The sequence below is a fragment of the Sus scrofa genome, chromosome 18 (assembly GCF_054392235.1).
Source record: "Sus scrofa isolate SSC_HxYL_T2T_F1_AM1 chromosome 18, Sscrofa_HxYL_maternal_Yorkshire_Landrace_v2.0, whole genome shotgun sequence".
Lineage (NCBI taxonomy): Eukaryota > Metazoa > Chordata > Mammalia > Artiodactyla > Suidae > Sus > Sus scrofa.
The window spans coordinates 18,516,372-18,543,726 of NC_139400.1; the positions used below are offsets into that span (position 1 = coordinate 18,516,372).

At 44.9% G+C, this 27,355-nt stretch overlaps 1 protein-coding gene across 1 annotated transcript in view; it reads left to right on the forward strand.

The window, feature by feature from the left end:
• Positions 1-15,825: 15,825 nt before the first annotated feature.
• KDM7A (lysine demethylase 7A) overlaps positions 15,826-27,355 on the forward strand; it is an 83,171-nt gene continuing 71,641 nt past the window's right edge. The window contains exon 1 of the mRNA XM_003134614.5: positions 15,826-16,032. Within this exon, the coding sequence (XP_003134662.1) occupies positions 15,839-16,032 (194 nt within the window). The 5' untranslated portion in view covers positions 15,826-15,838. The remainder of the gene's footprint in view (positions 16,033-27,355) is intronic.

Consider the following 27,355-nt stretch of genomic DNA (forward strand, 5'->3'; position numbering starts at 1 on the left):
CTCATTTTGTTTAAGTTTCTGCTGTCACCATCTTGAAATTCTCTCTCTCTCTTTTTTTTTTTTTCTTTTTAGGGCCACTCTAGCGGCATATGGAAGTTCCAAGGCTAAGGGTCCTATCAGAGCTATAGCTGCTGGCCTACGCCAGAGCCACAGCAATGCCAGACCCGAGCCGCATCTGTGACCTACACCACAGCTCATAGCAATGCCGGATCTTTAACCTACTGGGCAGAACCAGCTATCAAACCTACATCATGATGGATACTAGTCGGACTTGTTTCTGCTGAGCTACAACGGGAACTCCCCATCTTGAAAGTCTTAATAATTTTTAATGGAGTCCTACATTTTCATTTCCCCTGAGCCTCGCAAATTATGGAGTTGGCCCCACTTAGAAGACATTCAAGCATCTAACGTTGTGTGAAGTCTAACGTCAGACTGATTTTTATTCCTTGGCGGGTAACACGCTTTCTCTTACTGGAAACTAACTTCCTCCCTTCCTCCCTCCCTCCCTTCCCTTCTTTTCTTCCTTCTTTCCTTTTCCTTTTTTTCTTTTTTATGGCAGCACCTGCAGCATGTGGAAGCTCCCAGGCTCTGCGGGTCGAATTGGCGCGGCAGCTGCCTGTCTACACCACAGCCACAGCAACTCGGGATCCAAGCCCCATCTGCGACCTGTGAGGCAGCTTGGGACAAAACCAGATCCTTAACCCCACTGAGCAAGGCCAGGGATCAAACCCACATTCTCAAGGATACCATGTCCGATTCTTGACTTGCCAAATAAAGATGGACCCTCCTCTTTCCTGAACCCTTCAGTATGCATATGCATGTTTGTTTTAATCTGAATTTTATTCTGGATTTTCACCATGATGCACCTTCCTGTGGGTCTCATTATCCTGCTCTACTTTGGTATTCAGTGGGCCCTTTTATGCTGAAATCATTCATTTCATTCTTTGAGCTAGGGAATTTTCTCTTTATTGTTAATCTGATTTTTTCCCCCTTTTCTGTTTCTTTTCTTGTAGAACTTCCATTTGATAAATGTTGGACTTTCTTCATCTTCTACGTCTCACTTTCCCTCATATATCCTCTATTTCCTTGCCTTTTTATATTGTGTTCTGGAGTTGTCCTTAGGTTTATCTTCCAAATCACTAATTTGACCTTTAGCTGTGTTCATTCATTGTTTCACTCATTCACTTTTTTTTCCTTTTACTTTAGTGGTTATATATGTATATATAATATATGTATAGGCTTTTTGTCTTTTTAGGGCCACATGTGTGGCATATGGAGGTTCCCAGGCTAGGGGTCTAATCAGAGCTACAGCTACCAGCCTACACCACAGCCACAGCAATGCCAGATCCAAGCCACGTCTGTGACTTACACCACAGCTCATGGCAATGCCCGATCCTTAACCCACTGAGCAATGCCAGAGATCGAACCTGCAACCTCCTGGTTCCTAGTTGGATTTGTTTCTGCTGCGCCACAACGGGAACTCCAGTAGCCGTATTTTTTTAGGTTCCTCAGACTCTGTGAGGAACTCTGAAAGAGCTGTGCAGGCTCCCTTTTCATAGCAGCTTGCTTTTGTGGCTGGAAATTTCCCCTCTAATTTCTCTGAAGCTACTCATTAGAGCTAAGAAAAAGGTGTATTTCTCTTATGTACCTGAATTTGCTGTTTCTAGGGTGAGTTGTTTCTTTGTGTGTTTGTTTTGTATATTAGTCCTTCTCTTTTATGTGGCTGATTTTCCTCATATGCCTTTCTGTCCCTTCCCATTTATAATATACACTTCTCTTTTTAGTATGCTGCTGGTGTGGGCTTTTTCTGCAGTTCTCCCCTGAGTCGGGGTTCTCATTCTGAGTTTTAGATTGATGAGCAAGGAGTGTTTTCAGGTATTTCTCCAGTCAGGTAGGTGAGTCGCAGGTCAGCAGGCTGGGGAATTAATTTCTCAATTATCAAAACAAGAAGGCTTTATTCTGGAAAAATAGCAGCTTGGTGTTTTGTTTTTCTTGTTAGGGCTGCCCCTGCAGCATATGGAGTTTCCCAGCCTAGGAGTCTGGATTCTTCTGGCTTCCCCCTGGAGGGGCTTGTCTGTCTGATTTGCCACCTGAAGACCAGCAGCTGGGAGAGTTTGCAGGGCGGATAAGGGTAAAAATTCCAGAGTCTTCCTGCCTAGGTTTATTTTTATTTAGAATTTTTTTTTTTTCTCTTTATGGTTGCCCCTGCACATATGGAAGTTCCCAGGCTAAGCGTTGAATTGGAGCTGCAGCTGCAGGCCTGCACCACGGCCACAGCAACACCAGATCTGAGCTGCATCTGGGACCTACACCGCAGCTTTTGGCAACACCCTCATCTTCATGGAGACTAGGTCAGGTTCTTAACCTGCTGAGCCACAAAGGGAACTCTGCTCAGTGTATTTTGACCCTTTCCTTTTGCTCCTTCTCTTCCTTCTTTTTCCTGATGTCTGTTGTAGAGCCCTGGACTTAAGAGACCTTAAATTCTGCTGCATATGTCTCCCAGCTTGCAGTATCCTTATTAGGAGCCCTTCTTAGGCATGCTGCCCACTCTCTGTAGAAAGCAGTTGGAGCTTCCTCCTAGATCAGTGGCTCTCGGTGTGGTCCCAGACCAGCTGGCAGCCTAAGGAACTTGTTAGAAATGCAAATCTTCTGCCCCATCCTGGACCTGCTGAACCTCTGGGGTGGGGCTCAGCAAACTGGGTTTTAACAAGCAAAGAAAACAAAGACATTCGTTTGATTACTGTTGGCATAGGGCAAAGTCGCTGTTGGCAGCCACTCTTTCTGAGGAGGGGAGGGTACACCTGTTCTGGGTGGGTCAAAGCTCTTTAATGAGTTACCCTGATGACTGTCTCCTGGCTCGCTCCCTGTCTCTAATTAATTTATTTATTTTTGTCTTTTTAGGGCCACACCCGAGGCACCTGGAAGTTTCCAGGCTAGGAGTCAAATTGGAACTGCAACTGCCGGCCAATACCACAGCCACAGCAACTTGGGGTCTGAACTGAATCTGTCACCTACACCACAGATCACAGCAATGCCAGATCCTTAACCCACTGAGCGGGGCCAGGGATCAAACCTGCGTCCTCATGGATACCAGTCAGGTTCTTAACCTGCTGAGCCATGATAGGAACTCCTTGCTCCTTGTCTTTAAATGTATTCACGGGCGCTTGAAGCTTCTCTGAAGCTCTCCTGGGGAATTCCAGAGTTACTTTTGGTGTGATCTCCCTTTTTCTTTTTCAACCAGTCAAATCTCATCTGCTTTAAAAAAGTTAGCAATTTTGGAGTTTTTCTTGTGATGCCGCCGGTTAAGGATCTGGTGTTGTCTCTGCAGAGGCTCCGAGGGTTACTGCTGTGGTGAGGTTTGATCCCTGGCCTGGGAACTTTCACATGCCTTGGGTGTGGCCAAAAAAAAAAGTTTGCAATTTTGTCATAATAATAAAAGGATTTAAAAAATAAATCAAATAGTATGAAATTACTTACAATGAAAAACGAGTCCTCTGCTGTCGTCATTATACCTTTGTTCCCCCCACCCCCACTCCCCCCATGCTACCCAAACCCACTGTCTGCAGGCAACTACCTTAAACCCTTTTAGCCATTTTTCTGTTAATAACTCGATACGTGTGTGTGTGTGTGTGTGTTTTGTCTTTTTAGAGCTGCACCTGTGGCATATGCAGGTTCCCAGGCTAGGGGTTGAATCAGAACTGTAGCTGCCAGCCTACACCACAGCCACAGCAAATTGGGATCTGAGCCGCGTCTGCAACCTGCAGCACAGCTCACAGCAACGCCGGATCCTTAACCCACTGAGCAAGGCCAGGGATCGAATCAGCACCAGCATTCTTACGGATACTACTTGGGTTCCTTGCAGCTGAGCCTCGATGGGAGCTCCGAACTCCATGTTTCTAAATAAAATACTATTTCTTGATTTTGGACATTGCCTATTGACTTCCTGTTACTGTTGTTGAGGATTTAGTTCTTTCGACCCATCTACTCTTTCCATCTTCTAAGTAATTATATTACAATAAAAAAATCATTAGTGTTTAAATCGGATTCACTATAGAGCCCTGTAGTGTATTCTGATTGTTTTTTTTTTAGTTTGTCTTCAAGTTAAAATCAACTTTTTAAAAAATGTGCTTATTTTTCTCAGTGCTTATTAAAATTTCCCTCATATGCCAATATATCTGTCATCAGTTTTTTTACCTAATGTTAAAAATATCATTTCAAGCAATCTATCAGTTTCATTATTATATTATTATTATTTGTCTTTTGTCTTTTTAGGGCCGCACCCGAGGCATATGGAGGTTCCTAGGCTAGGGGTTTAATCGGAGCTGTTGCTGCCGGTCTACACCACAGCCACAGCCATGCCAGATCCGAGCCGTGTCTTCCTTACCACAGCTCACAGCAACACAGGATCCTTAACCCACTGAGCAAGGCCAGGGATCGAACCCACAACATCATGGTTCCTAGTCAGATTCGTTTCTGTCCTTGTGCCAAGATAGGAACTCCCAGTTGCGCTGTTTTTTAAGAAGGAGACCGCCCTCTCGTCCTCCTGTCCTTCTGTCGTCCTCTCGCATCTGACTGCTCTCCAGGCTTTCTGCTCAGTTACAAGCCCGGGATTCCCCTTTACCATTCTCTTGGGTTGCATGAATCTAAGCAGGAAGTATTTAAGCGGCTCAGCATCATGTCATCCTTCCTTGAATTGTGCTTCTAATTCCTGGCCTCCGTCCTAGTCCCTGGGACAGGTCATTCTTTTGATATATCCAGGACCCCTTAGGCCTAGTTCCTAACTTCATTCCTGCCAGGCCCTTTGCCCAGGGGTCACCCAACCCCTAAATTCCAGTCGCAAGATGGGAGTCCCCACAGCTGTTCAGACTTCCTTGGTGCCAACGGGTGACTCTGATCCTCGAATTTATGATCCTTTATGTTCCATGGTATTGAGCCATCTTCTGCGTACAGACAAGAGACCGTGACGTCATACAGCCCTGGAGTCAAATCTCACCTGCCCCTCTTCCTGGCTGCGAAACCTTAGTCATTTTCCACTTTAGAAAAGCCCAAAGAGCAGTGGAAACAAATCCAACTAGTATCCACGAGGATGCAGGTTTGATCCCTGGCCTCGCTCAGTGGGTGGGATCCGGCATTGCCATGAGATCTAGTGTAGGTGGCAGGTGTGGCTGGGATCCTGCGTTGCTGTGGCTGTGGTATAGGCCAGCAGCTGTGGCTCCAATTCGACCCCTAGCCCGGGAACCTCCACATGCTGCAGGTGCAGCTCTTAAAACAGCAAAAAGAAAGAAAGAAAGAAAAGAAAGAAAAGCCAGAGGATAAAAACACTACTCTCAAAATTCCTATGGTGGCTCAGCAGGTTAAGGAGATGCCATTGTCTCTATGAGGACGTAGGTTCGATCCCTGGCCTGGGGACTTCCATATGCTGCAGGGTCAACTGTGGTGAAGAAAAACAAAAACTACTCTTATTAAGATTGTTAAAGGTATTAAATGAGATGATATACATCAAGCATCGAGGAGAGTTCCTGCAATGCACTAGCTCTATTTTCCATTCTCTACTACCGTGTCTCTGGTCCTACCACCAACAGCTTTCTTTGCATTGTCATCTGATTGTACTCTTTCCTTTGGATAAACTGATTCTTTTTTTTTTTTTTTTTTTTTTTTTTGTCTTTTTAGGGCCACACCCGAGGCATATGGAGGTTCCCAGGTTAGGAGTCGAATCGGAGCTGTAGCCACTGGTCTACGCCACAGCCATAGCAACTTCAGATCCGAGCTGCGTCTTGGAACTACGCCACAGCTCATGGCAACACTGGATCCTTAACCCACTGAGTGAGGCCAGCGATGGAACCGGCATCTTCATGGATCCTGGCCAGATTTGTTTCTGCTGAGCCTCGATGGGAACTCCCTGGATAAACTGATTCTTCGTGCATCTGTACCTGAACCTGTCTCTCCCCTGCTTGTGGTTTCCTTTGGTCCACTCCAGAACCTAAGTCTTGTTTCAAACAGAGAACCTTTCTAGTCCTCCTAATGCTGTTATAAATAAGTGGGTCATGAGTTCCCATTGCAGCTCAGTGGTAACAAACACGACTAGTATCCATTAGGACTCGGGTTCTATCCCTGGCCTCGTTCAGTGGGTTAAGGATCCGGTGTTGCTGTGAGCTGTGGTGTAGGTCACAGACAAGCCTCAGTTCTAGCACTGCTGTGGCTGTGGTGCAGGCCGGCAGCGACAGCTCCATTTCAACCCCTAGCCTGGGAATTTCCATATAGCAAGGGTTTGGCCTTAAAAAGACAAAGGGGGGGGGCGGTGTCAAATCCATACTTATTCTCCTATGCCATCATTTTTTTTGGCAGAGAGAATTTTCTAGCTCAAAAGACATCTTCTGATAAGAGATGAAAACTAAATAGATGTTAAGAATTTTGCTTTATCATCTGTCAGTATTACACCATCCGCCCCTACCATCATGCCTACACCTTCCTTGTTCTTTTTCTCACTCTAATTATAGATTAAAGAGTCCTTTTAGTTGTCCTTAATTTATTTTGGCAGGGCCCAGCTCATCCTAGACTTTGGTCTTCCTCACACCTTCTATACAAATCTGTGCTGCAATTCTGATTTGTTCTTGACTGAATGTTCTTTTCTCCAAGTCCTTGGAAGATCTTGGGTTTTCAGGGCTCCCCATGTACTACATGATTAACTCTTTGCTCACTGTGTTTTAACTCCTGTAATTAAAGTTGGTTTGATTGTTTGTTTATTTATTTACTTATTTATTTGCTTTTTAGGGCTGCACCTGCAGCATAGGGAGGTTCCCAGGCTAGGGGTTGCATCAGAACTACAGCTGCCAGCCTATGCCACAGCCACAGCAACACCAGATCTGAACCACGTCTGCGACCCACACCGCAACGTAGCTCACGGCAATGCTGGATCCTTAACCCACTGAGTGTGGCCAGGGATCGAACCTGGAACCTCATGGATACTAGTCAGATTAGTTTCTGCTGAGCCATGATGGGACCTCCCTCTAATATTAATTTCTAATGAGGACCTATAAAGGAATAAATCTGTGAGGCAATAAAATTAAGAGGCAAGGCTCACAATTAAATCTACAGTCCTGATAGGTTTTAAGTTATTTTTGCATAGACAAAAGGTTTATAAATCATATATAAGGAATTCAAAGACACTGAACAACATCCAAAGTTGTTTTTTTTTTTTTGGCTTCACCCAGGGCATATGGAAATTCCCAGGCCAGGGAGTCAAACCTGAAGTGACAAGGCTGAGTCCTTAACAGGCCACTGGGAACTCTCAACTTATTACATGTATATCAATGCTGCTATTTTCAGGTTACAAAAGAATTACTTATCATTTGGGTTCAATTTGAAAGAGATTTTTTGTGTTTTAAAAATATTGATCAGTCATGGGAGTTCCTATTGTGGCACAGTGGAAACGAATCCGACTAGGAATCATGAGTTTGTAGGTTCAATCCCCAGCCTCACTCAGGGGGTTAAGGATCCGGCACTGCTGTGAGCTGTGGTGTAGCTTGCAGACACAGCTCAGATACTTTGTTGCTTTGGCTGTGGTAAAGGCCAACAGCTGTAGCTCCAATTCAACCTCTAGCCTGGGAACCTCCAAATGCTGCAGGTGTGGCCCTAAAAAAAAAAAAAATTGGTCAGTCATGACAAGTCATTACTGATTGCTGTCAGTCAGAAACAAGGAGGTATCACCCCTGAAATAAGAATGCAAACAAAATTAAGAACTTGTCCAAAATTTTCTCTTACAGTGTTTATCACATTTTTCTATACCCCTATGTTATTGCTGAACACACCACCTCGAGTGCATAATAAATGTTTGTTGTTGCTACACAAGAGATTTTTGCCACTGCCTCCCATTCAGTCCCCTTTAAAATACACACTCTAGCCTTGCTACTAGTAAGTCCTATCTTGATGACTGGGTTTACTTTTTTTTTTTTTGTCTTTTTGCCCTTTCTTGGGTGGCTCCCGCGGCATATGGAGTTTCCCAGGCTAGGGGTCGAATAGGAGCTGTAGCCACCGGCCTACACCAGAGCCACAGCAACCTGGGATCTGAGCCGTGTCTGCGACCTACACCACAGCTCACGGCAACGCCGAATCCTTAACCCACTGAGCAAGGCCAGGGATCGAACCCGCAACCTCATGGTTCCTAGTTGGATTCGTTAACCACTGCGCCACATCGGGAACTCCGGGTTTACTTTTTATAACCTGAAAAACCCCAAATCTCTATTTCTATCTGTCTATCTGTCTGTCTATCTATTGCAACTCTACTTGAGGAGGTAGTAAAACTTCTTTATCCTGCTGGGAAAGTAAAATTTTTTACTATTTCACAAATAGGGATGGTGACGGACATAGAATTTCTTTCAGTGTTTGTTCTTTAGGACTAAACATTCCCTGATCCACCCCAGTCTGGAGGAGGTGTCTCTCCCATGTGCCGCCACGGTTCTTTGCATCTTTCTCCATCACAACACTCAGCCTGTTGTGTTACAGTCTTCTACGGACTCATTTATCTCTTTTATGGTGAGAGCCCCCTGAGGGCAGCCAACGTACCTTTAACCCTTGGGCTCTTAGCAACCACCAGATGTACGGAGGAGACACTCAATAATGAAGAAATGGATGAATAAGTACATTGACTTATTCCTTTGTTTGTTGATTCATTTGTTTATTTTTTAGGCCTGCCTTCATGGCATATGGAAGGTCCCAGGCTAGGGGTCGAATCAGAACTACAGCTGCCAGCCTGCACCACAGCCACAGCAACTCGGGCTCTGAGCCACATCGGCGACCTACACCCCAGCTCTTGGCAACGCCAGATCTTTAACCCACTGAGCAAGGCCAGGGATCAAACCTGCATCCTCATGGATACTAGTCAGCTTCTTGACTGCTGAGCCATGATGGGAACCCCAAATAAGTACTTTTAAATGCTGCCAACACTTCAGGATAATAACAGGTACATACACACACAGACATGCGTAATTTTCCAGACTTAATCATTACTAATAAAATGTTGTCACCTCACTAGGCCTAGCTTCTCAGATCAAAGTACTGAAGAACTCAGAATGGGAAGCCACTATCGAGTGTCCTACATAGCAATATTTTTCGTAAATGGGTTGGTATTTGAAACTTGGAGTGTTTGTAGGTAATGGACACAAGAGTTTTTCCTTAAACCAAAGCAATACACAAACCTAAAGGCTTTGTGATTATGGGATAGCTCTAAGCTCTAGGCCTCTGAAAGGACAGTTTTAAATGTACAGAAAAACTGAGAAGGCAGCATAGAGTTCCCATATGCAGGGGCCAGACTTCCTCTGTTCTTCACACCTGCCATATTCCTGATACATTTGCTAGAATTAACACACTGATATTGATACAGCATAATTAACTAAAGCTCATGGTTTATTCATGTTTCCTTAGTTTTAACCCGAAGTCCTTTTTCTTTTCCAGGATCCCATCTAGGACACGGCATTACATTTAATTGTCATGGCTCCTTAGACTTCTCTTGGCTGTGACAGTTTCTCAGGTTTTTTTTTTTTGTTTTTCATGACCTTGACAGTTTGGGGGAGTCCTGGCCAGGGACTTTGTAGAATGCCACTCCATTGGACTCTGATGTTTTTATCATGGTTAGACAGGGGCACAGGTGGAGTTTTTTGTAAGCAGAGAGACATAGTCTAACGAGGTGGTTATCAACTGCTTTCTCCTTCCACGTTGCCCGCATGTGTGGCACACACGCCCCTGAGTACCATAGTCTCCTGTTAGATAAGGAATGGAGGGTGTGGGCACAACACTAGGGGCGTTTGGGAAACAGCGTTCTTCAAAAATGCCCCTTCCAGGGTTCCCTTTGAGGTTCAGCGGTTAACGAACCTGACTAGTACCCATGAAGATGCAGGTTCGATTCCTAGCCTCGCTCGGAGGGTTAAGGATCCAGCGTTGCCATGAACTGTGTTGTAGGTCGCAGACGTGGCTCAGATCTCGCATTGCTGTGGCTCTGGCGTAGGCTGGCAGCTGTAGCTCCGATTTGACCCCTAGCCTGGGAAGCTCCCTATGCTGCAGGTGTGGCCTGAAAACAACAACAACGAAAAAAGCTACTCCCTATTCCTGGTAAGAAGGGTCAAATTGTCAGATTTTACTTCCTTGTTTCGTAACCCTTTGGGTTGTGAAGCTTAAATAAAATAATAGTCCCATAGCACTTTGATCTCTGAAAGACAGGTATAATTCTAGAAGATATTATCCACTACGTAAATATCATTTAACTTCTGAACAGACTCAGGAAAGGCCACTTTTTTTTTTTTCTTTTTTTTGGTCTTTTTTTTGCTTTGTCTAGGGCTGCTCCCTGGAGGTTCCAGGCTAGGGGTCTAATCAGAGCTGTAGCCGCCAGCCTATGCCAGAGGCACAGCAGCACGAGACCTGAGCCGAGTCTGCAACCTACACCACAGCTCACGGCAATGCCTGATCCTTAACCCACTGAGCAAGGCCAGGGATCGAACCTGCAACCTCATGGTTCCTAGTCGGATTCGTTTCCTCAGCTCCTGGAGCAGAAGCAAAGAAAATCAGGCTGACTATCAACAGTTGTCCCCCTTTGCGTGTTGGGACCCTGACTTCTTTCCTTGGGACCCTGCTCTCTGTCTTCCCAGCAGCAGCCCTGCCCTCCCTCCCCAAGATCTGAGCTACCTGGGTGATGTTTCCCATCTATTTCCTCTTCCCTTCAGCTCTGTTCTGTCAAATTAAGTTCGCTCTCTTCCCTTACACCTTGGAGCGATCTGTTCCCTGCTAACTCTCGGTAATCCGATGAACAGGCTATTGAGAGGCTCAAGTTGTGTAAAGTGCTCTGCAAGACAAATCACTCATTCATACATGGCAATGGTTCACTGTAGAGTTTCTGGAATATGTTGGTTCCGTGGGGCATTCATAGCTTGTATGAAAAAGAAAACTACAACACGTTGAGAGGTTGAATGACTTTGGGAGATGCCGAGGGAAAATCACACAGGCTCCAGATTTGTTTTTGCGTTTGAACTGCAGAGGGAACAGTGTGTGGCCTTGTCTGGACTTACTTGACTATGAAAACCCTCCAGTCCTCAGAACACACCTTAGTGCTCCGCAGAATCACCACCACTGGGCTACCGCACGCACTTGGTCTATCTGTAGTTGTTCAGGAGCCTTTGGAGGACAAGGGAACCCTACCTAACCCACATTAAGGGGAATGTTATGCGCCCTGGCTGGCTGATGAAGAAAACCACTGAGAGTGCGTAGTGTCTTTCAGGATCCCCAAGTTGCATTACATAGGCTAAAAGTCTAGAATCTTCTCCAAAGAAATGCCCAGAACGACTGCTAAATATTCTATCATCTTTTCTTTAGTTAAAATTTTTTCTAAGTATTGTTTTTCCTTCAAGTATGGATAGCTTTTTGTTCTCTCTCCTTTTTGGGGGGGCGGGGCACATGGAAGTTCCTGGGCCAGGGATTGAACCTGCACCATTGCAGTGACCTGAGCCACAGCAGTGACAAGGCCAAATCCTTAACCCCCTGAGTCACTTTGGAACTCCTCTGTAGCCTTTTGGAAACAAGCTCCTTCAGTTTCTGAATCAGTAGGAAGAAAAATAAATGTCCTCTAGGGGAAAATAATCTAGGGACTGACTGAAAAAGCCTGAGTAACACACAAGTAATATGCAAATTAAAATTTATGGACAGAAAAGACACAGTAGAGCCAGAGGACGGGACAGGTGGGTTTCGTCTTTTCGTCTTTTTTTTTTTTTTTTTTTTTTTGGTCTTTTTTTTGCCATTTCTTGGGCTGTTCCCATGGCATATGGAGGTTCCCAGGCTAGGGGTCTAATCACAGCTACAGCTACCGGCCTACACCATAGCCACAGCAACAGCAGATCCAAGCTACATCTGGACCCACACCACAGCTCACGGCAACGCCAGATCCTTAACCCACTGAGGAACCCGCAACCTCATGGTTCCTAATCAGATTCGTTTATGCTGCGTCATGATGGAAACTCCTGGGCAGGTGGGGTTTGAACCATGTTTTGAAGAAAAAGGAAGGAGAGTGGACAGTAAGGATGAGATTAGCAGATACAGCCATGGAGATAGCTCAGTATCAGTACTAGCTGCAAGCCAAGTTGTTAGATTGGAGAAAACTTTTTGTATTTTTTTTTTTTTTTTTTTTGAGAAATGAGGGTTTATGGACAAGTGGAATGTTAAAAAGAATCCACAGAGTGACTTAAGGAAGTTCCGTGGTGGTGTAGCAGGTTAAGGATCCGGTGTTTTCATGGCTGTGGCTCCAGTCACTGCTGTGGCACACGTTCAGTCCCTGGCCTGGGAACCTCCACATGCTGCAGGCCAAAACAAAAACAAAAACAAAAACAAAAACAAACAAACAAAAAACATTAAGTAAGATGTACTAGAGTACCTACAAAGGAGGAAAGTAGAGGAACCCCACAATCATTGCCATTCAAGGCTGGCATGGAGCTGGGTATCTTTCCTCAAGATACTTTCTTTCTGAAATTCTCTTCCCCCTTGTTTTTGGGGCAATACACTTCTAGTCTTCCGTCCTAACTTTGTAGATGCTCTTTGGTCCTATTATTATTATTATTATTATTATTATTATTATTACTTGTCTTTTTGGGGCCACACCCTTGGCATGTGGAAGTTCCTGGGCTAGGGGTAGAATCAGAGCTGCAGCTGCCAGCTGCAGCCAAGGCAATGCCAGATCCGAGCTGCACCTGTGTCCTTACACCAAAGCTTGCAGCAACACTGATCCTTAACCCACTCAGTGAGGCCAGGGATCAAATCCACATGCTCATGGGTTTGTTAACCACTGAGCCACGAAGGGAACTCCCTAAAATTTTTTTCTTAGAGTTGATTGACAATGTTCTCTCAGTTTGATACTTTGATACTATGTAAATATTCCAATCCTTTTCAAACTTTCAATTTATGTTTATTTACTTCTGTATGGTTTCCTCTTTATACAGTGGGTATTTAATACATTAATACATTATCATCAGCTTTTGTTTCATACCAGGTTGGGGATACAAGTTTTGACATGCCCCACTATTTTTTGTTGAATGTATCCTTTTTTCCTGGCACAACTGGAGGCTCCAGCCTCATCCTGTACTTCTCCAGGACTGGAATTAGCCATTTTTCCAAGAAGAAATATGAAGAGGAGGATACCATTTAGATGCCAAGAGCTGGGTTACATGTTCTCATCATATTGTGTCCCAGACCCGCGCTCTCAGTGGACAGAGCGTGCATGAATTTACAATATGTTGGGCTTCCCGTGGGGCTCACAGCATAGCTACAATATGTCTATTCATCTCCAGAAATAGAAACAGATTGATACCTCCATTATCAGTCCACTACCAAAGGGTTCATTCTAGTTGTGTTTCCATATTTGCAGCTCTCTTCCTCAGCAGTGAGAAATTGGCTCCCATTTTCCTGACTATATTAACTTATTGGATCCTCTTGTACATACCCCATCTCCTGGCACCGCTGCTGCCCCCTCCTTTGCTTGGCTACCCTCTTCATTCTATCCATGCTGACATCGCAGAACCAAGGGGCCCTGCCAGCACCGAGAACACACCTTACCAGGCCGCATCCCTGTGTGGATGCCTTCCTCACCCCCACTCCAACATGAGAGCTGTGGCTGTGCCCCCTTCCCTAACAACACACCTCCTCTACAGTGTACTTAATTTTTTTTTAAATTCATCTTATTGAGGTATAGTTGATTTCCAATGTTAATTTCTGCAGTGATTCATATATGCATGTATATATATATATATAGTCTTTTCATTACAGTCTATTATAAGATATTGAATATAATTTCCTGTGCTATACAGGACCTTGTTTATCCATCTCTACAGTGTACTTTTAAAGGTACACGATCCTGGAGTTCCCGTGGTGGTGTAGTGGAAATAAATCCGACTGGGAATCATGACGTTGCGGGTTCGATCCCTGGCCTCCATCAGTGGGTTAAGGATGTAGCGTTGCCATGAGCTGTGGTGCAGTTCACATAAGCATCTTGCATCTGGTGTTGCCTTGGCTGCTGTGTAGGCTGGCGGCTACAGCTCCAGTTGGACCCCTAGCCTGGGAACCTCCATATGCCACAGCTACGGCCCTAAAAAAAAAAAAAGACACACACAAAAAGATACATGATCCCCTTGCTTGTTAATAAGCCTCTGTGAAGTAGTTAAGGAAGATATTATCCACAATTTTTCTTTGAACAGATGTTCAAGGATTTAATTCAAGAGAAATGGAGTGACTTGCCCAAGGTCACTCAGCTTCCATAATACAGGGTCTGAATGTAAGCCTTTTTTTTCACTCCACCAATCCAGGATGCCTCTAAACATATGCCAAAATCACAGTAACTATTCTCTTTTCACTAGTAGAAGTGTTTCAAACTCATTCATTCTGGGATTAACTCTGATTTCCAGGTTTTTCTTTTCCCAAAACATATGTGACAAGCAATAGAGCGGTAGAGAGAGGACTGGATACAGAATCGAACTTAAAAACTTTAGCTTAAGCTCATATCTGACACTTGAGGCAACTTAATTGCTTTCCTCAATTATAAAAAGATTAGAATAAATCAGTGATTTTCTGCCTGGGGCTGAGTGAGACCTGGAGCTATTGGGATTTTACCATTGATAGAAACGCCTGCGAAATTCAGCTACAAATATCTGATTCCATAATTCTTAACATCCCTTCCAATTTGCGTGGTTATGATTCCAAGGCAATTTTTCTCTATTCGGTATGTGCTAGCTGTTTTTATCCTTATCAATCACATCCTTCATTCAAAAACATTTATTAGTGGCCTATTATGTGCCAAGTACCGTATTATCTGGTTTTCGTGGCAGCCCCTTCCCGAGGCGTCATCACATTTAGAATTTTATCCCAACCTTCCAAACTTGGAACTCAGCGTTCGCGTCTCACGTTATTTATAAACACGCCGAGTTCCTCTCCGGTCCTTTCTCCACCCACTACATTTGAAGCCTGGCCCCTCTCGGCGCACAGACTGAATTAACTGAATTCCTCTTGGGAACAACCTCCTTCACCTACTAGTGGCTCCATCAACACTAATCTCCTGGCTAGTCGGTGGGAAATCGGCTGGGACGTTTTGGAAGTTTGAATGACTCCCCAGCACACTCCTGCCCATCTGCCGGGCATAACCCGCTCTCCGTGGTGTTAACCCTCGACTCGGACCCCGGAGGTCTCGGGGAGGCTGCTAGGTGACTTCGGGAGGTGGCTCCGGCAGCGTTCTCCTTTCCTCGGTTCTGCGGCTCTGAGCATAAACGCAGCGTGCGCCGCTTTCCACTGCGCAGGAACTTCCCCGGCCTCGGCGTTCACTCAGAAACCGAGAAGCCGGCTCTTCGCGCGCTCCCGCAGTTCTCCTCCTGCGGCCGCGCTCCCAGCGCCACAGCGCGTGTCCTCAGGGAGCCTCTGGCTCCCTCCGCCTCCCTCCGCCTCTCTCTCCGCCTCCCCCGCCCCGCGTGCCCTTCAGCCTGTCCCTCCGCCCGGCCGACGCGAGGGGAGCGCGGTGCGCGCGTCGGCGGCAGGAGGACGTGCGCGAGACGCACGGCCCCGCGCGGAGCGCCGGAAGGAGCCGGGCCGGGACCTCGCGCGTCGTGCGCGCGCCGCCGCCCGCCGCTGACCCGCCCCCCTTCGCCGGGCCGCGGCCTCGCGCGCGCGCGCACTGGGGCGCAGCCGCCGCCGCCGCCGCCGCCGCCGCCGCCGCCGGCGCCGCGGCTGCTGCTCCGGCTGCTGCAGGAGGCGGCGCTGGCTGGCGGCTGCGCTCGCTCCAGTCGGCGAGCGGAGCAGCGAGCGAGCGTGTGTGTGTTTTTTAAAGATGGCCGGAGCGGCGGCGGCGGTGGCCGCGGGAGCAGCAGCTGGAGCCGCCGCGGCAGCCGTGTCGGTGGCGGCTCCCGGCCGGGCCTCGGCTCCCCCGCCGCCCCCGCCGGTGTACTGTGTGTGCCGGCAGCCGTACGACGTGAACCGTTTCATGATCGAGTGCGATATCTGCAAGGACTGGTTCCACGGCAGGTAAATAAACCCCCTCTAGCCCCGCCGCCGCTGCCGCCGGCCACCGGCTAACCGCCGCCGTCGCCGCGCCGGCCGCCCGAGCCGCTCTCCGCTCGGCCGCCGCGCCGCGTCGAGCGCTCAGGGGCTCCGGCTCCTAGCCCTCGGCCCGGGCAGCGCGGCGCGCGGGGTCCCGGGCTCGCCGGGCGCCGGGCGGGCTGAGGGGGGCTGGTGGGATCGCCTGGCTGGGCGAAGAGTCGCCACAACAAACGGGAACAAAGGGGGCCGGCCGAGAAGTTGGCAGGGGGAGACCCGGGCGAGGGGACGCGGCCGGGGCAGGCGCCGGCGGAGGCGGCGGGCGGAGCGCCGGCCCGGCCCGCCGCCCCTCGCCGCGCCCGCAGCCCGGCCGCCGCCCCGCCCGGCCGCCCGCCCGCCCGGGACTCCCAGCCCGAAGTCGCCGCCCGGCCGGCCGCCCTCCCCGCCTTCCTTCCGGGCGGCGACCGGCTGGCCCCGGCCCGGGGTCTCCAGAAATTGCCCTCTTTCTGCGGGTCCCGGTCGCGCCCCCTTCCCCTGTCTTTATCAAACTTCCTCGGCCCCCGGGCGCTGGGACGGGGGCGTCGGCAGCGCCCGCCCGGTGGGGTTCCGCGGAGTAAACAGAGCAACAGATGAGGCACTTTCGGGGACTTGAAAGATGCCAGTCGGAAGTTTGGGCCGGGGGTCCCGAGCGGGGCGTCAGGTCGGCTGCGGTCGTGCCAACCACCCGTCACCCCGGCGCAGCCCGTCCCGGCGGGGGTGGAGCGGATGGAGTGGGCAGCGGGGCCCGGAGGCACAGCCTCTCGTCCCCGCCGCCCCCGGGCCGCCCCCGCGCCGCCGCTCAAACTTTACAGAGAGTGAAATTTCCCGTCGCCCGAAGGGCCGGCGACCCCCGGGCAGCCCGGGGCCAGCGCCCGGGGGCCTGGTGCAGGCGAACTTGCGCCGTTCGGTGGGGACTTGGGGTCGGGTGGCGGGGGCGGCGAGCGTCGCCTTGTGCCTCAGCCGCTGCCTGCGTTTGGGTTTGACGTTTGTGAGAGCTCGGGCCGCCTCCGCCGCCGAGCCGCCGACTCGTGTGTTTTGTAATCAAAGTGTGAGGCTAATAAAGGGCGGCGCCACAGCCTCTTGACTCCGGCGTGGGAGGGATTCGCAGGCATTTAAACAAAGAAACTAGTTGAGGTCGGGCTCCCAAAGTCCTTATTTGGGTGTTGTGGCAAAGCCTGCGGTCACCTTTAGGTGAAGCAGGTTTCCCCAGCACCGTTTGGCGGTGTATCTTGGCGAGAGTACGCTCCCGGGTAATAGCAGATATGGTGACTGTGATTGTAGGAAGTGTCCTTTGATTGACAGCAGGACATTTAAATACAGCCTCCGCTCCCCCCCTCCCCAATTTCGCAGAAACACCACACGACCAGGCCAGATGTCTTAGTCTCCCTCTGCTGGCCCTGGGAGAGAAAACCGGTTCAGCACAGCGTTCATGTCAGTGTTCAGTGCTAGATACAGTTAGTTTTGCTGAATTTTCAAGTACAGTTAGTTTTACTAATCAGTTTTCAGGTGGCACAATTCTGACAGCTGCAGAGGGGGAAACACTCAACAGATTGTCACTGCGAAAGAAGGACAGCGTCCTTATTTTGTATATCAGGTAATCTTTTTAACAGTCTGGTGGATGCTGGGAATGCTGTTACCACCATGCCACTTGTCATTAAGAATAAATTATCCAAAGTTCTTTTTTTTAATCGCTTCAATAAAACCCGATGTTTTTTTCCCTTATTTTGATTGTATGTGAAACTGATCTATGAAGACACCTAATCTTGCCAATTTTTTTACACCCACTTTCCCCATCATAGGCAACCAGAATAGAGATTATCCGAAAATCTAGGTTACATATAGAATAAAACCCGAATCCCTGGTGATTATGTAAATACTTATTTCTTCAAAGAACCATTTTAGCTGCTTCAGAAATTTGTGCCATGATACAAAGCAGAGATTTGATAGCTTAATAGATTTTAGACTAGAATTTTGTTTATCCTAATTTCGGGAGCACTGTAACCATGAGAACCTGCAGGTAGTTTATGGAGAATTTTGTAATACATTTATGTATAACTTTGTAAATAGGAAAAAGTTAAGGGAAAACAAAGAGGATGTGTGTGAAGGAGGGAGAACAAGGCCAAAACAAGTGTGTTCAGCTTTGTCACATACATTTGTGTGTGTGTGTGTGTTTTTTTTTTTTTTTTTTTTTTTTTTTTAATGGCAGCATATAGAAGTTCCTCCCAGGCATCAAACCCTGGCGTCCTCAGCAACTTGAGCCACTGCAGTTGGGTTCTTAACTCACTGTGCCACAGCAGGAACTCTTATTTGTGTGAAAGTGACTCTGAAAAATGTTACTTTGAACTTAGGGTTTTTTTTTTTTTTTTTTTTTTATCTTTTTAGATTTGTATCTGCGACACATGGAAGTTCCCAGGCTAGGGGTCGAATTGGAGCTATAGCTGCCCGCCTACACCACAGCCACAGCAACATGGGATCCTTAACCCAATGAGCGAGACCAGGGATCAGCCCCGCATCCTCATGGATAATTGTTGGGTTGGCAACCTACTGAGCCACAATAGGAACTCCAGAACTCAGGGTTTTTTGATTGGCAATCCTTGAGAAGTTAATGTGATTCACATGTCAAAAGTTAGAAATTTGATGATAATGCCCTGCCATGCAAAAGCACTATCTTATTAGCAAGTTTCATTCTTAATGAGGTGTTGGTCATTTGGAGTCTGTATGTTTTTTTTGTTGTTGTTTTTGTAATCAATATTTACTCTGTTTATTGTACCATGAAATGAATGATTGGTTTTTGGAACACAGCAAGATGTTCCTTCTGTATTAATTATTAAACAAATGTCATTTGCTCATGTGAGAATTCCCCCTAATGAGTACTTTAATCCTCATTCTTAGCTTTCTTTTGGTTTCCAGCGATGGCCTGTCTGCAGAAGAGAAAGAAAGGATAGGAAGGTGGATACATAGATTTGTCTTTACTTGAATAACTTCTTGATACCTTTTTTTTTTTTTTTGGTCTTTTTTGGGCCATACCCTCAGCGTATGGAGATTCCCAGGTGAGGGGTCAAATCAAAGTTGTAGCTGCTGGCCTATACCACAGCCAGATCGGAGCGATGTCTGTGACCTACACCAGCTCACAGCAACACCGGATCCCTGACCCACTGAGCAAGGCCAGGGATCGAATCTGCATCCTTATGGATATTAGTCAGATTTGTTTTCATGGAGCCATGACAGGAACTCCCTTCTTTTTCCCTTCTTTTTTTTTTTTGGTCTTTTGTCCTTTTAGGGCCACACCCGAGGCATATGGAGTTTCCCAGGCTAGGGGTTTAATTGGAACTGTTGCCACCGGCCTACGCCACAGCAACACCAGATCCGAGCCACGTCTGTGACCTACACCACAGCTCACAGCAACACCGGATCCTTAACCCACTGAGCAAGGCCAGGGATCAAACCTGCAACCTCATGGTTCCTAGTTGGACTCGTTTCTGCTGCGCCATGACGGGAACTCCCTTCTTGATGCTTTTATTTTTTCAAGTAGAAGAATTTTTTTTAAACTCAAGATATCAGTGAATTTTGATGTAAATTTGGGTTTACTCTGCCTGGGGTTTCTGCCATCTGGAAATCTGAAAAGTTTTTGCCCTCATTTATTCTAACTGGGAAGGGAGACCCTTCCTTGATGCTTTTCCTTTTCAGCCAAGCATGAGGGAAGGCTTCCTCCAGGCTTGAGGCTTTTGAACTTTGACTACATCCTTGGTGTTCAGGAATTCTATACCCTCATCTGTCTGCCTAAGCCTTTTCTGTAAGTGACAGGGGAGAACACTTGCCCAGGACACAAAGTATAATTGACACCCTAGGGGCAGTGGGCTGAGGAATTAACAGGATTTTCCAGGCACAGGTTCCTTGCAACCTAGAGATGGAATTCTTCCTCTCTGAGTCCTTGGTGGAAGTTAAGACAGCTGAGATCTTTGTTGACAATGCCCCAGGCCCTAATCTCTAGGCTAGATGTCTTTCCATAGAGTTCTTATATCATCCTGTGCAAATTACTGCATCATTGCCCTAATTCAATTGTATTACAGTGTCTTTTGTCTCATCATCGTAATGTAAACACCTTTATTTATTAGTCTTTTTAGTCCTTTATTTATTTATTTATTTTGTCTTTTTGCCTTTTTCTAGGGCCGCTCCCACAGCATATGGAGGTTCCCAGGCTAGGGGTCTAAGCACAGCTACAGCTGCTGGCCTACACCATAGCCACAGCAACAGCAGATCCAAGCTACATCTGGACCTACACCACAGCTCACGGCAACACTGGATCCTTAACCCACTGAGCAAGGCCAGGGACTGAACCCGCAATCTCATGGTTCCTAGTTGGATTCGTTAACCACTGAGCCACGATGGGAACTCCCCTATATTTATTTTGATTGGCAAAAGGAATATATTTTAGAAAAACTGGGAAGTACGCAAGAATATCAAAAATATCAACGTACTCAGGCCTTCCAGAGATTACCACTGTTTTAACATTTAAGGAATATGTTTTTTTAAAAATAAAACAGAACTGGAATTCATGAATTCTAAGGTTACTTATCATTCATCAATATATACTTTTTTCCTATATCTTCAGTGTTCTTTGAAAAACATGTTCAGTAGCTTTTTAGAGTTTAATTCCATGGAAGTACAGTACACTTCAAAATCATTTCTCTCTATTTAGTTTTTTTCTTTGTTTACTACTTTTTCCTTCTATTTTCTCATGATGAATAGTTGACATCCTTCTAAACAAACTGATGTGTGCATCTCTATTCATTTCCTTAGAATAAATCAAATAAGTTAATACATGTAAAACACTCAGAAGAAGATCCGGCCCATGTAAATACAGAATAAGAAATTTCTTTGAAGTAGAATTATAGTCACAGGGCACAGATATTTTTAGGCTTCTTGTGCCCATTGCCAAATTTTCCCCCAGAAAGGTTTTTTTAGTTTATATTCTCACCACTGCCTACTTCTCTTTCCCTGGATTCTCACTAACATGTTATTTATTAACCACCACCACCACCACCCTGGCCAGAAAAAGTCCAACCAAACAAAAATGTTGCCAGTCTGCAGATAAGTGAATATTTCCACCAAAAGACATACCCAAGATTGTTCATGGCAGCACCGTTCGTATTATCCCCACACCTTGAGAACAACCTGAATGTCATCAGTTGTGGGTTGAGTGAACTGTGGTCTGATGGTAAAATGGAGTGCTACTCACCCATAAAGAAGGAATGCGTGTGGGTGTGTGCAAGCGGTGGGTGACTCCCACAGAGGCGGAGTTGGACAAAAGAAGACAGACATGGAAACACATACTGTTTGCTTTACTGATGGGAAGTTCAAGTACGGGCGTAATTGGGTGACAGAAGTCAGACCATTGTTCACCTCTGTGAGGGTATTTACTGAGAGGAGGCCCACCGGAGCTTCTGAGGTGCAGGAAATGGTCTCGGTCTTGGGTTGTAGTTACATGAGTACAAGTGGGTTTGTGAAGATTCACTGAGCTACACGTGCACGGCAGAGTTTTTAAAGTGTAATTTTAATGTTTGAAGTGTACTTTAGCCATTAAAATAAAAATCAGGGAGTTCCCATCATGGCTCAGTGGAAACGAATCTGTCTAGTAACCATGAGAATTCTGGTTTGATCCCTGGCCTTGCTCAGTGGGTTAAGGATCCAGTGTTGCTGTGAGCTTTGGTGTAGGTCACAGAGGCGGCTGAGATCCTGGATCCTGTGTTGCTGTGGCTGTGGTGTAGGCCAGTGGCTACGGCTCCGATTCGACCCCTAGCCTGGGAACCTCCATATGCCAAGGGTGCGGCCCCAAAAAGCAAAAAAAAAAGAAAAAAAGAAGAAGAGAAATTCAGTATCTTCCACTTTGGTAGCTGGCACATAGTATTTTGTAATTTTATTTTGTTTCTTGTTCCTGACACAAGGGATTGCCTCTTATGTTTTATTAAGTATGATGTTGGCTTTGGCTTAGTTTGCAGTATGCCTGGTGCTGTTCTTGGTGCTAGGAATATAGCAATGAACAAAACAAAGTCCTTGTTCTCCTGTAAGATTCTTCAGGGTTTAGGGGCGGGATAAGTGAACAAACATCCAGGACAAAAGAATGCTAAGGGCTGTGAAGCAAAATTTAGTTAGGAGAAGAGAGAGGACTGCAGATGGTATGAGGCTGCTTTCGTAAGGTGGGGTTATGGATGACTTGGAGGAGATACTTGAACACTAGAGTATTTTGGATTTTACCCAGAGCAAATGGTCAAATATTTTGAGTGGAGGACTATATTATTTGACTTAACCTTTAAAAGGTTCACACCTACACGGAGAAAAGTCTGGAGAGGAAGGCAAAGGCAACAGGCAGGCCAGGAAGAAAGCTATTGTAGGAGTTCCCTCTGTGGCACAGTGGATTAAGAATCTGACTACAGTGGCTTGGTTCACTAGGCAGGGGCAGGGATGATCCCTGACCCAGTTGGTTGGGGTCCAGCATTGCTGCAACTGTGGCTGGGATTCGTTCACTGGCATAGGAACTTCCATGTGCCGTGGGTGTGGCCAAAAAAAAAAAAAAATCTTTTGTAATAATCCACGTGAGAGATGATTTCAAATGTTTGAGTCAGTTTACAAATGCCATATACTAGTTTTTGTTCCTGAAGCTTGAATGAAAGGAGAACTTGATTTATGAGGATAGAAGTATTTTATCTAGAATAATGCTATTGAATAGGAATTTCTCAGCTACTCCCTCCAGAGTCTTAGGAGCTCACTTGAACATGTATCAAATGCTTTACCAAGTCCCAAGCACTGTCCTAATTGCGTTAGCTATATTAATTAATTCATCTAATTCTCGCAATGATCTTGCTAGGTAAGTGTTATTATTATCTTCCTTTTACAGATGAGGAATCTGAGGGTTGAGAGGTCAGTAACTTTCCCAGGATTGCAAAGCAAGAAGATCGTAGAGCTGCATCTGAACTCTCTCCTGTGGTGGGGGGCAGGGGAGGCATGCACAGGGGTGTAGGTAAAACAGATGTGACGGTTCCAGAGAATTACATCTGTAAGCATCTGTTTTTCTTTAATAAAATTATTTTCTTCAGTGTAAATGTTTAAAATGATCATAGCTGCCTTGGAAACAGAGTATAAAATAGTTATTCAGAAAGTTTTATAATGAACTGTTTCATCCTTATTCTAACCGACTTCTTATTGGAGTGTATTTTGATTTTTTTTTTTAACATTAAGGATGAGAATTATTCCTAAAATTTGTTTTGTATACATTTCCACTTAATGATCAAGTATTTTAGTATTATAAGCTTACTAGGCGAACATGCATGTATCTCCCTGTAAGGGAACACAAAGTTTGTTTATTGAGTTTCTCAATATCTTTTTTTGATGTGACAGTTTATCACAGGAGAACATTTGAGTATTTTCTTCATATGTTTCAGTTATAATAGTATTGTACATCTGTACTCTTTGAGCAAGAATATGTTTTGAAATAGAGTCTTAGTCTGCTTGGTGGCACTAATATACAGTTCTCTCAGAACTTGTTAAAATTTTAAATTACCATTTTGCGGCAGACTTCTGCTTAGTATGTTGTCATAGTCTGTGTTCTTAGATATGAAAGTGAGTTTACTGATCACCCAAGCGGAAGAATGCCTTTATATTTGATGATCAAGAATAAGATTAGAACAGGTGTAAGGGAATTTGGTTACAAAGCAAGCTTTGGTTGGTTTGAGCAAATGAAACTCTTCCAGTAATTTGCACAGCTTTTAAACAGTTGGCCAGTGCTGATCTTGCAGCTGCTACCAAGTTTCTAATTCTTTTTGGAAGTTACATTTTATTACCATAGTGATTATTTACTTTTCTATTAATAGTATATTTTTCTACTAGTTACAGTGTGAATTGATGGTAACTTGTATGATTTTTGTACCTATTTGTATGAGCCTGGTTCCCTTTGTTGGAGAGTGGTTGTTAGAAAGCCTGGTCTGGCACTGGGTGGACTCATTGCTTCTAGGCCTTCTCAGTGGACAGAACCAGTAAATACTCTAATCATGCACAAGCAGCTGCATCTGTATTTGTGTCTCTGTCTGTTGTCTGCATTAAAGCCGTATGTTTTTATAATGAGACCTGTGATTCTAATCTGATACCACAGAGTTCCCCCTTTCCTTACTTACAACTTTGTCTAATAGTTAGAAAGCCAGCTCTCATTATCTATAATGGATTGATTTATTTGTTCAATCCTAGTGTATACATAGAGTAGTTTTCAAATTGCTAACCCATATCTGTCTGAGAAACTCAGTTTGTTAAGTAGATTACAGTATTTGGGTATAGTTCTTTTTGTCTTGAGCCTTATAATACCTAGGCAGAACACTTGTTTTCCTAAGTTACCTCAGTTCTTCTTCTCGTTAGCATGTTTTATCATTTATTTGAATACAGTTAGATTTGTTACTCTTTGTATTGCTCTTTGGGTTCCTCCTCTCTTCTGGTTGGTTTTAATTGTTGGTTTATATTTTGAATATGTGAAACATTACTATGGTTCTGAGAAGCCAGACGTTTTATGAAAAGATATACTCAGCAGGGTCAGGTCCTCTTCATTCCTCCTAGCCCACCCCACCATCTCCCCCACCCCAGGCCATCTCTTTAGTTTCTGACTTAGCCTTTCTGTGTGGAGTTTTTTGTTTGTTTTCCCACAAATGAGCAGATCCATTTTCTTACGTCTCCTTTTTTTTTTTTTTTTTTTTTTTTTAACATGAAGTGTAACATACGATAAATCTCTCCACTTTGTGCTTTTTTTTTTTGCTTTTTGCATTTTGCTTTTTGGGGTCGCACCTGCAGCACCCAGGCTAGGGGTCGAATCAGAGCTACAGCTGGCCGGCCTATACCACAGCCGCAGCAACGTGGGATCCAAGGCGCATCTAAGACCTATGCCACAGCTCAGGGCAAGGCCTGATCCTTAACGCACTGGCACTGAGCGAGGCCAGGGATCAAATCCACATCCTCTTGGTTTTGTAACCTGCTGAGCCACAGTGGGAACTCCTGCTTTTTTTCCTTCCTTGGTATATTCTGGAAATGACTCCATGTCAGTTCATAGAGCTCTTCCTTATTCTTTTTAACAGTTTGGTACTCTGTTGTGTGCAGGTACCCTGTTTTACTCATCCATTCTCTTTTGTATGGGCATTTAGGTTGTTTATAAAATTTTGCAATTACAAACAATGCTGTAATGAATAACTTTGTGCGTATGTATTTTCATGTCAGTGGGGGGATGTCTTCAGGTTAGATTGCTGGAAGTGGGATTACTTGGTCAGAAAGTAAGTGCATTGTTTGTCAGGATTACCAGCTTTCCCTCCAGCACGGTTGGACTAGTTTTCATTCTCAGCATCAGTGTAGGAGAGTGCTTCTTTCTCCACAGTCTTGTCATCAAGATGTGTTGTCATGTTTTTAATTTTTGCTGACCTGGTAAGTGAAAAATGATATCCTTGTTTTAATCTGCTTATCTCTGATGTAAAAATGAGTTTGAACAATTTTTCTTGGGGATGAGGGCCATTTTCTTTCTTCTCTTTTAAAAAATCATCTGTTTATATATTCTATCACATTTTTGGTCCTTTGTCCCTCAGTTTTTAAGATTTGTTTTCATGTTAGGGATACTAGCCCTTTGTGGCATATATAAATATACTCTCTCAGTTAGTAGTTATTTTTTGGCTTTGTTTATGGTGGTTTTTTTTGAGGTAAAAATTTTTAAAAATTTTACATAATCTTATCTATCTTTTTTCAGCTCTGAACTCTGAGTCATAATTAGCTAACCTTTTTCTACCCCAAGGTTAAAGAGGATTTTACCTACGTTTTCTTCGCTCACCTAATTGCATAGGCTTATACTGCTAGTACCGTGTGGAATAGTGGTGGAAATAGTGGATGTCTGGTCTTAGTGGAAATGCTTGTAATGTTTCCTCATTAAATAAGGTACTAGGAGTTCCTCTTGTGGCTCAACAGGTTAAGAACCCAACTAGTATCCATGAGGATGCAGGTTTGATCCCTGGCCTTGCTCAGTGGGTTAAGAATCTGGCTTTGCTGCAAGCTGTGGTGTAGGTTGTGGATGCAGCTTGGATCTGCTGTTCCTGTGGCTGTGACGTAGGCTGGCAAGTGCAGCTCCGATTTGACCCCTAGCCTGGGAACTTCCATATGCCATGGGTATGGCCCTAAGAAGACTAAATAAATAACTAAAAATTCTAGCTTTAGGCCTAATTTATCATTTAAGAAAATGTCCCTCAATTCCTTTTCTTTTTTCAGTGTATTTTATCATGAATCTAAGTTGAATTTTATCAAAGGTTTCTTCAGCATCTTTAGAGAACCATATACTTTTTTCTCTTAGATCTATTACTGTGCATGTAACATGTTTATAAGTGTACCTTATCATTAGCTCCTGTGAAGAAGCCTCATGGAAGAATATTTTTTCACTCTGTAGTCCACTAATAGATATTTGTTACATTCTTACGATGCTTAGCAGGTAAATTTAAAATAATATTCTATATATGAATTTAAAAATACCACTGCCTTTGGTAGTTTTTGGTATAAAACAAAGTTGACAAATATAACTGATACAGAGGAACAAATAAACACTAAGGAAGTAAGTGAATGTAATAGGGATCTCTAAAGCATTAATAACCCAGGAATTTCTCTAAAGCAGCATTTTTTAAGTCATATTTTGTGAACTCCAGGGGTTTTAAGGTATTTTGGGAGTTCATGTATTTTAATTTTTGCTTTTAAAAGACAATGATTATTTTCCTTTTAAAATGGATTAGTTTGAGAGCCTCTGTGTGTTTGAGCAACATACATGGGATGCTTTATGGAAACAGTTGAATGATTTTAAGATTCACGTACTGGGTTCGTTGTTGTTCAGCTGAATGTTGCTAGCTGCCATGATGGTCTTGATTTTAATTTTTGTGGTTTTTTTTTTTTTTTCTGAGAAAATTTCAAACAGCCAGAATAGTATAATAGGCTTCCAGATAACCATCACTCTACTTCAGTGATTATCAATCCATCCATGACCGGTCTTGTTTCATTTAACTCAGTCCCCATTGTCCTTGCACTTGGTGTTATTCTGAAGCAAATTTGTAATGAATCATTATATCTATAACTATTTCAGTATCTAGATCTATTAAGGTAAGGCCTTTTAAAGAAAAATTAAATACATACCCTTAAAACAACTAAAATAATTGAAAATTTCTTAATATGTCATATTCAGTGTTCAGATTTTCAATTGTATCATAAATGTCGTTTTTTC